The sequence below is a fragment of the Octopus bimaculoides genome, unplaced genomic scaffold, assembly GCF_046866305.1.
Source record: "Octopus bimaculoides isolate indiv1 unplaced genomic scaffold, ASM4686630v1 contig290, whole genome shotgun sequence".
NCBI classification, from domain to species: domain Eukaryota; kingdom Metazoa; phylum Mollusca; class Cephalopoda; order Octopoda; family Octopodidae; genus Octopus; species Octopus bimaculoides.
In genome coordinates this window covers 825-10,833 of record NW_028315539.1, presented here as the reverse complement: position 1 = coordinate 10,833, position 10,009 = coordinate 825, and the positions used below count along the sequence as shown (strand labels likewise).

Below are 10,009 nucleotides of genomic sequence, written 5' to 3'. Positions count from 1 at the left end.
GTCAACCTCGGCTGTCTCCCGGAACCCATCTAGTGGCCTTGGCCATCCTCTCCCCTACCTTTGGGTAGCGCATTAAGGTTGAGAAATGTTTGCAGGTTGTAGGTAATGTTTTGCTTATGAATTCTTCCAATTGCAAGTTTTCTTTTCAGGTACACGACACTGCTTTTCCTCTTCCCAGGCTACAGGCCCACACCCCCAACACCCATACTGTTAGGATTGGCACTCTCAACGTCGGCACGCTGAAAGGTAGATCTGGTGAAATTGTTGAGATGCTTGAACGGAGATGCGTAGATATGTGCTGCATCCAGGAAGTAAGATGGAGAGGAGGTTCTGCAAGGTTCCTCACAGGCAAAGAACACAGGTACAAGATTTTCTGGGCAGGGAACACTGACGGGGTCGGGGGCGTAGGAATACTTCTAGCGGAGAAATGGGTGGATAAGGTAATCGAGGTCGTTAGAGTAAGTGACAGAGTACTTAAGATCAGACTAGTGCTTCATCATAGATTAGCTACTGTCATCTCAGCCTATGCACCTCAACCTGGGCTACCAGATGGTCTGAAAGACCAATTCTATGACACCCTCTTGCAAACTACCTCGTCGACGAGTGACAGGGACCTTCTCTTTGTGGCTGGAGACTTCAACGGTCATGTCGGACGTCGTGCTGGGGGCTTCCATGGCATACATGGAGGCTATGGCTTCGGTTCCCGCAACGAGGAGGGAACCAGACTGCTGGAGTTCTGTGATGCAACCAATCTTATGGTCTGCAATACCAACTTCAGGAAACCTGCCAGTCACCTAGTCACCTACCGCTCCGGCAGACACTCTAGCCAAATCGACTACATCCTCGCCAGAAATAGGGAAAGAGGGCGGCTTATAAATGCCAAAACCTACCCTGGCGAAGAATGTACCCCACAACATAGATTAGTAGTTAGCGACTTTGGGATCAAGGCAAAATGGGTGCCCAGAATTAGACAGGCTTGGAGAAGAAGGGTGTGGAAGCTTAAAGACCCTGCAAATGGACAGAGACTTAGAGACAAGTTACTTGAAGCATTTAACGAAATAGAAGGGGATATAGCATCATACAACGTGGAAGACAATTGGAGATTTCTGCGGGACAACCTGTTGAAAGCCACCGACCAGATTTGTGGGTGGTGTAAGGTCCCCTCCCAACCCAGAGTAACGTGGTGGTGGAACAAGGAGGTAGACAGGGCTATTAGACAAAAGAAACAAGCTTGGAAGGACTGGAAGAACGGTGGTAGCAGGGAATTGTACCAATGTGCCAGAAGGGAGGCTAGGCGACAGGTTTATTTAGCCAGAGGGGAAGCAGATAAGGAAAGATTTGCCAATGTTCTGCGCCGTGAGGACCAAAGACTCGAGGTATTTCGGGTTGCAAGACAGTGTAGGAGAGAGAATAGTGATGTTGTAGGAGAGAAATGTGTTCGCATGGATGATGGTACGCTTGCATTAAATGAGGATGCAAAGAAAGAGGTCTGGAGATGCCACTACGATAGATTGCTTAATAAAGAGAATGAATGGGAGAAAGAGAGCCTGCCTTATGTCGACCCAATAGAGGGACCAGCTATCCGAGTTGATAGTACCAGGGTAGATAAAGCAATTAAGAGTATGAAGACCGGGAAAGCCCCCGGCCCATCAGGAATCACTGCAGAGATGCTCAAAATATCTGGCAGTGTTGGCTATAGCCTAGTCACCCGTATTACGAACCAGGTGATACACGAAGGAGTCATACCCTATGACTGGTGTAGCAGCATCATAGTCAACTGCTACAAAGGTAAAGGGGACGCTTTAGATACAAATAATTACAGAGGCATCAAGCTGTTAGATCAGGTTATGAAAGTTACAGAGAGGGTCATAGCCCAACTAATTAGGGAGCGAATCAATTTAGATGAGATGCAGTTTGGGTTCGTGCCAGGTAAAAGCACTACTGATGCCTTATTTCTAGTGAGACAGTTGCAAGAGAAATACCTAGCCAAGGATAAACCTCTGTACCTGGCTTTCGTTGACATGGAGAAAGCCTTTGACAGGGTCCCCCGATCCCTTATCTGGTGGTCAATGAGGAAACTTGGGATAGAAGAATGGCTAGTGAGAGCTGTGCGAGCCATGTACAGAGATGCGGCCAGTAAGGTGAGGGTTGGAAATGAGTACAGCAATGAATTCCGGGTAGAGGTAGGGGTCCACCAAGGTTCCGTCCTCAGCCCCCTATTATTTACCATAGTCCTCCAGGCAATCACAGAGGAGTTCAAGACAGGTTGCCCCTGGGAGCTCCTCTATGCTGATGACCTTGCCCTAATTGCGGAGTCACTATCAGAACTAGAGGAGAAGTTTCAGGTGTGGAAGCAAGGTCTAGAATTGAAGGGCCTTAGAGTCAACCTAGCTAAAACCAAAATCCTAATAAGTAGGAAGGTAGATAAAACACAAACCCCTTCAGGTAGATGGCCCTGCTCAGTATGTAGAAAAGGAGTAGGTAGTAACTCTATAAGATGTACCCGGTGCAAGCTATGGACACATAAGAGGTGCAGCAACATCAAAGGCAGGTTAACTAGCAAGTTAGTTTTTGTTTGTGGCAGATGTTCAGGTGCAATAAAGACTGCAAACAAACAGGAAACAACTTCTATCTCATTCCAGGGTGAAAAACTAGAGGTAGTCGATAGCTTCCGCTATCTGGGCGACCAAGTTAGTAGTGGGGGTGGGTGCGCTGAAAGTGTAGCTGCTAGAATAAGAATAGCCTGGGCAAAGTTTAGAGAGCTCTTACCCCTGCTGGCGACAAAGGGACTCTCACTCAGAGTAAAAGGCAGACTGTATGACGCATGCGTACGAACAACCATGCTACATGGCAGTGAAACATGGGCTGTAACTGCTGAGGACATACGTAAGCTCGCAAGGAATGAAGCCAGTATGCTCCGTTGGATGTGTAATGTCAATGTGAATACCCGTCAGAGTGTAAGTATCTTGAGAGAAAAGCTGAACATTAGAAGCATCAGTTGTGGCGTGCAAGAGAGACGATTGCGCTGGTATGGACATGTGGTGAGAATGGAGGAGGATAGCTGCGTGAAAAAGTGCCACACCCTAACAGTTGAGGGAACCCGTGGAAGAGGTAGGCCCAGGAAGACCTGGGCTGAGGTGGTGAGGCAAGACCTTCGTACATTGGGCCTCACCGAGGCGATGACTACGGACCGAGACCTTTGGAAATGGGCTGTGCGTGAGAAGACCCGGCAAGCCAAGTAAGATCGTTGCCAGTGCCCCTGGACTGGTTCTTGTGCGGGTGGCACATGAGATGCACCATTTTGAGCGTGGCCGTTGCCAGTACCGCCTGACTGGCTCCTGTAGGATTTTCGAGCGAGATCGTTGCCAGTGCCCCTGGACTGGCTTGTGCGGGTGGCACATAAAAGACACCATTTCGAGCGTGGCCGTTTTCGTGCGGGTGACACGTAAAAGCACCCACTACACTCTCTGAGTGGTTGGCGTTAGGAAGGGCATCCAGCTGTAGAAACTCTGCCAAATCAGACTGGAGCCTGGTGTTGCCATCCGGTTTCACCAGTCCTCAGTCAAATCGTCCAACCCATGCTAGCATGGAAAGCGGACGTTAAACGATGATGATATATATATATATATATATATATATATATATATATATATATACACACACACACACACACACACACACACACACACACAAACATGCATATTTAAACACACACATATATACATATACACACACACATTTTATTAAAACTGCAAAATTATCCCAAAACTGTTAAACATTTTTTTTTACTTGTTTCAGTGATTTGAATGCGGCCCTGCTGGAGCATCTCTTTATGTATATACATTCAAAAGTGAGTTCATATTTATTTTTATAGCCTTATTTCTATACATTCCTAAATATTTGTGTATATATATATATATACACACATGTACATATACTGTATATAAATATACACATACACAAGGAGAGTGTGTTGAGGAATGTTACAACACTGATTATTAGTGTGTAGAATGCAATGTATGCAATGCAGGTTCCATTCCTGGGTGAAGTCACTTACAATTATAATAATAATAAGAAGAAGAAAGAATAAGATGAAGTTTAATATTTTTGGAAATATTTATTTGTCATAATGAAAGAAAGCAAAAGATTGAAGTCCAGGAATAATTCCAAAAACCATAAAAGAATTTTCTGAAACATCAAAACCAAGAACTTCACAGACTTCATTATCAATATTCTTGAGGAGTAAATATTTTGGATTATCTTTTAATCTCAGGATTTCATAATCTCTAAATGTCAAGATTTCATTATCTTCAGATGTTTCCCTTTCAATATGTCCAGGTATTTCGTAAATGTTGTTGTCTTTATCTGTTAAATAAACACATTCACCAATTATGGCTAAATGAGGTCTTGGAATATAATAGTCCTCTCCCAAATCTATTCTTCTTCCTATTCTTATCCTCCTCACCAACGACTTTTTCCTGAACAATTCCACAACACACCAATCTTCCCACCATCCAAAATACTGCTCCTTCTTTTCCCTCTCCCTCCTCACAACAACAACATCACCAAAAGATGTGACTCCCACATCATACACCACCCCTTCATCTCCCTCCAGCCTTCCCCATCTCCCCATCTTCCCCCAACACACTTCATCTTTACATTTCCCATCTTTGATATCAACCACATCCACATAATAGTCAAAGAAGCTGGGGTCATCACAATAATAGTAATCCTTGTTGTTCTTCCATATTCTTTTGTATTTCTTGTCTCTCTCTTCTTGAGTTATGTCTCTAATATAATGACCACCACACACGAGTTGATTGTCGTTGTATTTATAAATCCTGTTGTAGTATTTCTCAGTTCTGATGGTTTTTAAACAACAGAGATCCCTGTTGAAGACCCTCATTTCTCTCCCAAAGGCAACAATGAAACATTCATCTGTCCACCGACATATGTCCAGTGGTCGTTCTTCTTGTTGTTCATATTGAAGTATGTCCACTGTTGTTGTTGTTGATCTGATTAATGTGAAACTTTCTCGAAACATCAACACACTCACATTCTCATCTAACTTAATTAGTTTACTGTTCCGGTCCCTAATGTCCCTATAATCATAATTAACAGGTTCCTCGAATGCAGGAATGGAAAAAGGGACCATTGCTGTTCTATATGGAAGTCTCCTCACTGATATTTCATCAATTCCTGAATTATTAATCTCCGCTATGTAATTACCACATCTCACCTTTAATCTACTTTTACCAATTATTTCACCTGATTTACCTCTTCTTCCTCCATCTCCATCTCCTCCACTGTATTCCAGTTTATTGATTAATTCATTACTGAATATTTCTTTGTTCGTCTCAGATGTAATGGAAGGGAAACAAAGACCAGAATCAAGATTTAATAAAGACACAGATTCTAGAATGTTCACTTGGTCCCCATCAATTTTTATGCAATGACATTCAATCAATTCAATATGTTGACACCAGTAAATACACCCCACTTTTCTCCATATTACACCATAAGGGATGAGACTTGTCCAAGCTTTAGATGTCTTCAAATCTTCTCCATTCAGTTGAAATATTTCTTTTCTTTTAGGAACCGTGGCCATTATGTGTTTTCCTTGTGTAAAACACACACCACCAACTAAACTTGCCACATTTCTGTGACATAGCAGCTCCCCGTCTTTATCAAATATTTTAACATTTCCATTATTGGCTTTTTCACACACAACTGTCTTTCCTTCATCAGAAATATCAAAATCTTTTACTTGAACAGGAAATTCGTCTGTTTGTAAACGAGCAACCGGGAACCTTTCTCGATTCACCATAAACAACCCTTCAACATACAATTCATTCTCTCTCCAGTCCCACCCGGGGCTTCCAACAAACCTTGGACCTTTACAGTCTATATTGGAGAATTCTAATTTATCTTTATAAATTCTTCTATTTAAAAATATTCCCTTGTATTCCCCATTCTGGGTCAAGCACAAAATGTTTTGATATTCAGATAAACCGAAATATTTTTCCCACTCACCATAAATGTACAAAAAACTGTCATCAATTGTCATCCTGTCATCACTAAGATAACACTTCATGTAGTGTCTGAGTGAATGTAAATATTGACCATCACTGTTGAAGAAAATGATGAATCTTCTGTTTAAGACAATGATGATATCTTCAGCAGTAACTTTAATATCACGGATGTCATCGTCATCATAATCTCCATCTTCTTTAATCGTTATTAATGGTTCAGGTATGTCTATTTGTTTTATTTCCTTCACATTCGAATGTATTTCATCAATATCTACAAAATACAAATGACTTCCATCTCTCATTTTACTAAAAACCATTTGATTGTTTGATAAAGAAGCCACACATTCATATTTATTTCTCCTTTGGTAAATTACTAACGACAATGGAAATTCCACTTTTAATGTCAACAGTTGGGATTTATTATTATTAGAATAATCCCAATTCGTAATGACCAGTGTGTTTGACTGCCATCGACACATTTTAATATTCTGATAAACATTGAATTTGACAGAATCCAAAAGTTGACCATCCAATGTGAATATCTTAATGTTTCCATTCCTCTCGTCCCATCCTGCAATCAGATTATTTTCAGTTATAACCAAACGATTAATCTCCACTGGTTCTTTGTCTCCCAAATGTTGAGGGAGAGGAATACATCTGGCTTTATCAGAAACTGTCAGATCCTGTAGATATAAAGATGATGACAACATTTCACTGACAGAAATGTTTCTGGAAAATACATCTACCAGGTCGATATAATTATTAAGTTGATTATTTGTAACGAGATCATTAACCAACAAATTATGATCGTTTATAGCAAACATACGGCTGCTGTCTACAAGATACACAAACATTTGGTCAATAGATCCACCGTAGAGACTGGGGGGACGTTTCACTTGGGACATTAAAACACTGGGGACCATCTGACGACTGCTATGACCACCACCACCTATTGTAGTGTTGTACTGAAATGCTTTTCCTCTAGTAACAATTAATAGCTTTTCTGTTTTCTTGTCTATTGATAATGATTTCACAAAAAAGGGGATATTAATTGTCTTAATTGTTTCAACTTGATTATAATTTTTCTTAATGGCTAAAATATCTAAATGTGATGGTTTATCACAATAACAAACAATTTCACATTCACCCATCTTACACACCCGTACATAAGGCTGCCTTAATGATACACTTCTCACTGTCTTTGATAGGTTTCCGATGACCCTTAATTGTTTCTGTAGGGGTAATGTGACACCTATTTGATGAGAATCCCATCGACATATATCTGTAGCTGTAGACGGCAGAGATAATCTCGACACAATGTCTCCTTCATTAGAAATGTATAACAAGCAATCATGGTTGATGTCGGACACCACCAACTGTCCATTTGCCAGATTACATATTTCGCCAATGACAAGTTTTTGTCATTCTCCTTTTCTTTGAGTCGTAGATTTAGATTTCTGATATAAGGATTTTTCAGGTGTAAACAACAGCCAGACAACCGGTCCTGATACTTGTAAAGAAGAACCCTGTTGAGTTGAGTGTCCGGTACATAAACAGTTCCTTGGAAAACAGCAATGTGAGGGTGAACAGGGAAAGGCAGTTGCCACTGCCATTTCATTTCTCCATATATATCATAACATATCAGAATAGAGTGCCTCTTGAAGAAGACATAAAAATAAACATTATCAGAGTAGATGTGATGAGGGTAGCCATAGAATGGAAGGTATTTTTGAAAAAGTTCTTCACCACATGTGGAATAAAATACCATTTTATTTTTGCTTCTATCTACGACTACAAAATTAATTGGAGTTGCAGCAATGGTGACATTAGAATGTCCCAGAGAAATTCTTTCTGTAATGTCAACTTTATCTTCGTTGATCAATAGGATATGGATCTCATTTTTGTTTTCAGTGGTGGTCACAGCTAAACACTTATTTGATACAATATGACATATTTCCATGTAATCAGTTTGGACCTTTATTAAAGGACCTTTTCTTAGTTCAGGACAGGTGATATACTGAAATCCTTTCATTTCATGATAAAATACCAGGAATCTGTTTGCGTTTATTCTACAAGAGAAAGAAGGAAGCTCAAGGAAAACTAAATTATTTTGGTTAATTATTTCCCCATTATCAGTGAATAATTTAGCTTTTTTGTTTCTGTAAATTATTAATATAGAAGATGTAGACATAGGTAGAATATTTGTAATGTTGTAGAAATCCTCAATATCAATATAGTCTTTCAAGCTGGGGGTATGTAGCTGGTGGTTGTATGACAGTTTGGGCCAAAAGTCTTTATTTATTTGAATCGCATGTGGTTTGCCAAAATAATCTGTTACCAAAATGGTATCTTTACCAACAGAAATAGAGCGGCATTTCCTGCCAATGTCCCTCTTTGTCACACCACCTTTAGCTGAAATCCTGTAAATAATTTGTCCCTGGAGGACATAGAAATAGCTTTGGTAGAGAGAGATTTTACTTGGGAGGTGCAGAGAATGGGTCTCTACCTCCCATAACTGTTGGCCATCCATATTGTAACAGATTACTCTGTTAATACTGGAAAATGTAATTAAAAGTATATTGTGGACCCCTACAGCAATATCTGTAGGTGCTTCTTTGGTAATGAATTGGTGTTTAATTCTATTCTCCCAATCCATTTGGTAAACAGTCTTACCAAACATTTCTACACCTATAAGTGTAGAATGTTCCAAGTAAGCAACCAAATATAACCCCAACTGTATCTTTTTAATCTTGAAACTTGTGGGGCTGATAATAAGAATCATTTTTTGGAAGGGGAGGGTTGCTAGAACCATGTCTTGACCGATTCTGGTGAAACTGGTGACAGAAGATGGACAATGGACATCATTTCTGTCACCGTCTTTTGTCACACAACATATTGTCATACAATTGCGGGAATATGTTAGTATTCCCTCCTGTAATACTATAATATTGGATATTGTGAGTTTGTCACATTCTTCTCCAGATTCCTCAATCTTTGCTTCTCTGGTCACAACTGGGCAAAGAGGACGATATTTTATTGTTATTTTTGGTTGAATGGTTTTGTGGTTGTATGGGTTACAGGTGACATAAATGTCAAAGAGTCTTTGTTGAAACCAATCAAGGTTTTGGTGAACAAAATCATTATTTTGTTTTGTAAATTCCAGAAATCTTTGCATTTTACATTTGATATTACGTAAAATACAAGATCCATCTAAACCCATGGAGTCCATGTGATTACATTCATCTTTTACATAATCTATAAACGTGTTGATGTGGTCTGTTTTGATTATTGTTTGGTAACATGTCACAATATGAAGAAAATTTGGTAACATAGACATTTCCCATTCTTCAGATTTCTTTGTGTTTTGTGTATGTAATAGTTGGGCAAGAATTGGTGTAGTTTCCTTATAAACCGATGTTGTATCACATACTGTGGCAGGAATGAGAGCCAACGTTTTGTTTTCTTCGTTAATCTTCTCCATTTTATGAATATAAAATTATTATCTTGTTCTGTTAAATATATTCTTTGCTCTTGATTTTGTCTTCTTCCTTTCAAATACAATTTATCTCTTCAAAATTCACAAATTTTTTACAACAAAGCTGAAATAGAATGAAAACTTTATTAGTTTTGTGAAAAGTTTTTGATAAAATAATATTTACTTGATTCGTTCAAACAATTTCAAGGAAAACACACATTTCATTAAATATATTAAACAAATTGTTTATTTGACAATGAAGTTAAACATTTAAACTATTTTCAATGGAATAATCATTAGAAATAAAACTTGAAAATATAAATACACCATTATCTTTATTGATTGAATACAAGTGATGGTGAAAAGTTTTGTAGTAAGAAGGAATATAAATATTTTAAGATACAGAAATAAATTTATTTCTGAAACGCGAGATTATGCTATAAATAGCGTGATCAGGATAAATTATCCATTTATTGCAGAAAAATACGTTCCTGGCCAGCCA

The 10,009-nt window shown here is 39.2% G+C and overlaps 1 protein-coding gene across 1 annotated transcript; it reads right to left on the bottom strand.

The window, feature by feature from the left end:
• Window positions 1–4,092: 4,092 nt before the first annotated feature.
• Window positions 4,093–9,650, bottom strand: LOC149128963 (uncharacterized). The gene is given in 3 exon segments (XM_089346880.1): window positions 4,093–4,236; window positions 4,238–7,446; window positions 7,449–9,650. Coding segments are annotated over 3 exon segments (5,412 nt in total). The 5' UTR covers window positions 9,514–9,650; the 3' UTR covers window positions 4,093–4,098.
• Between the last annotated feature and the right edge of the window lie 359 nt (window positions 9,651–10,009).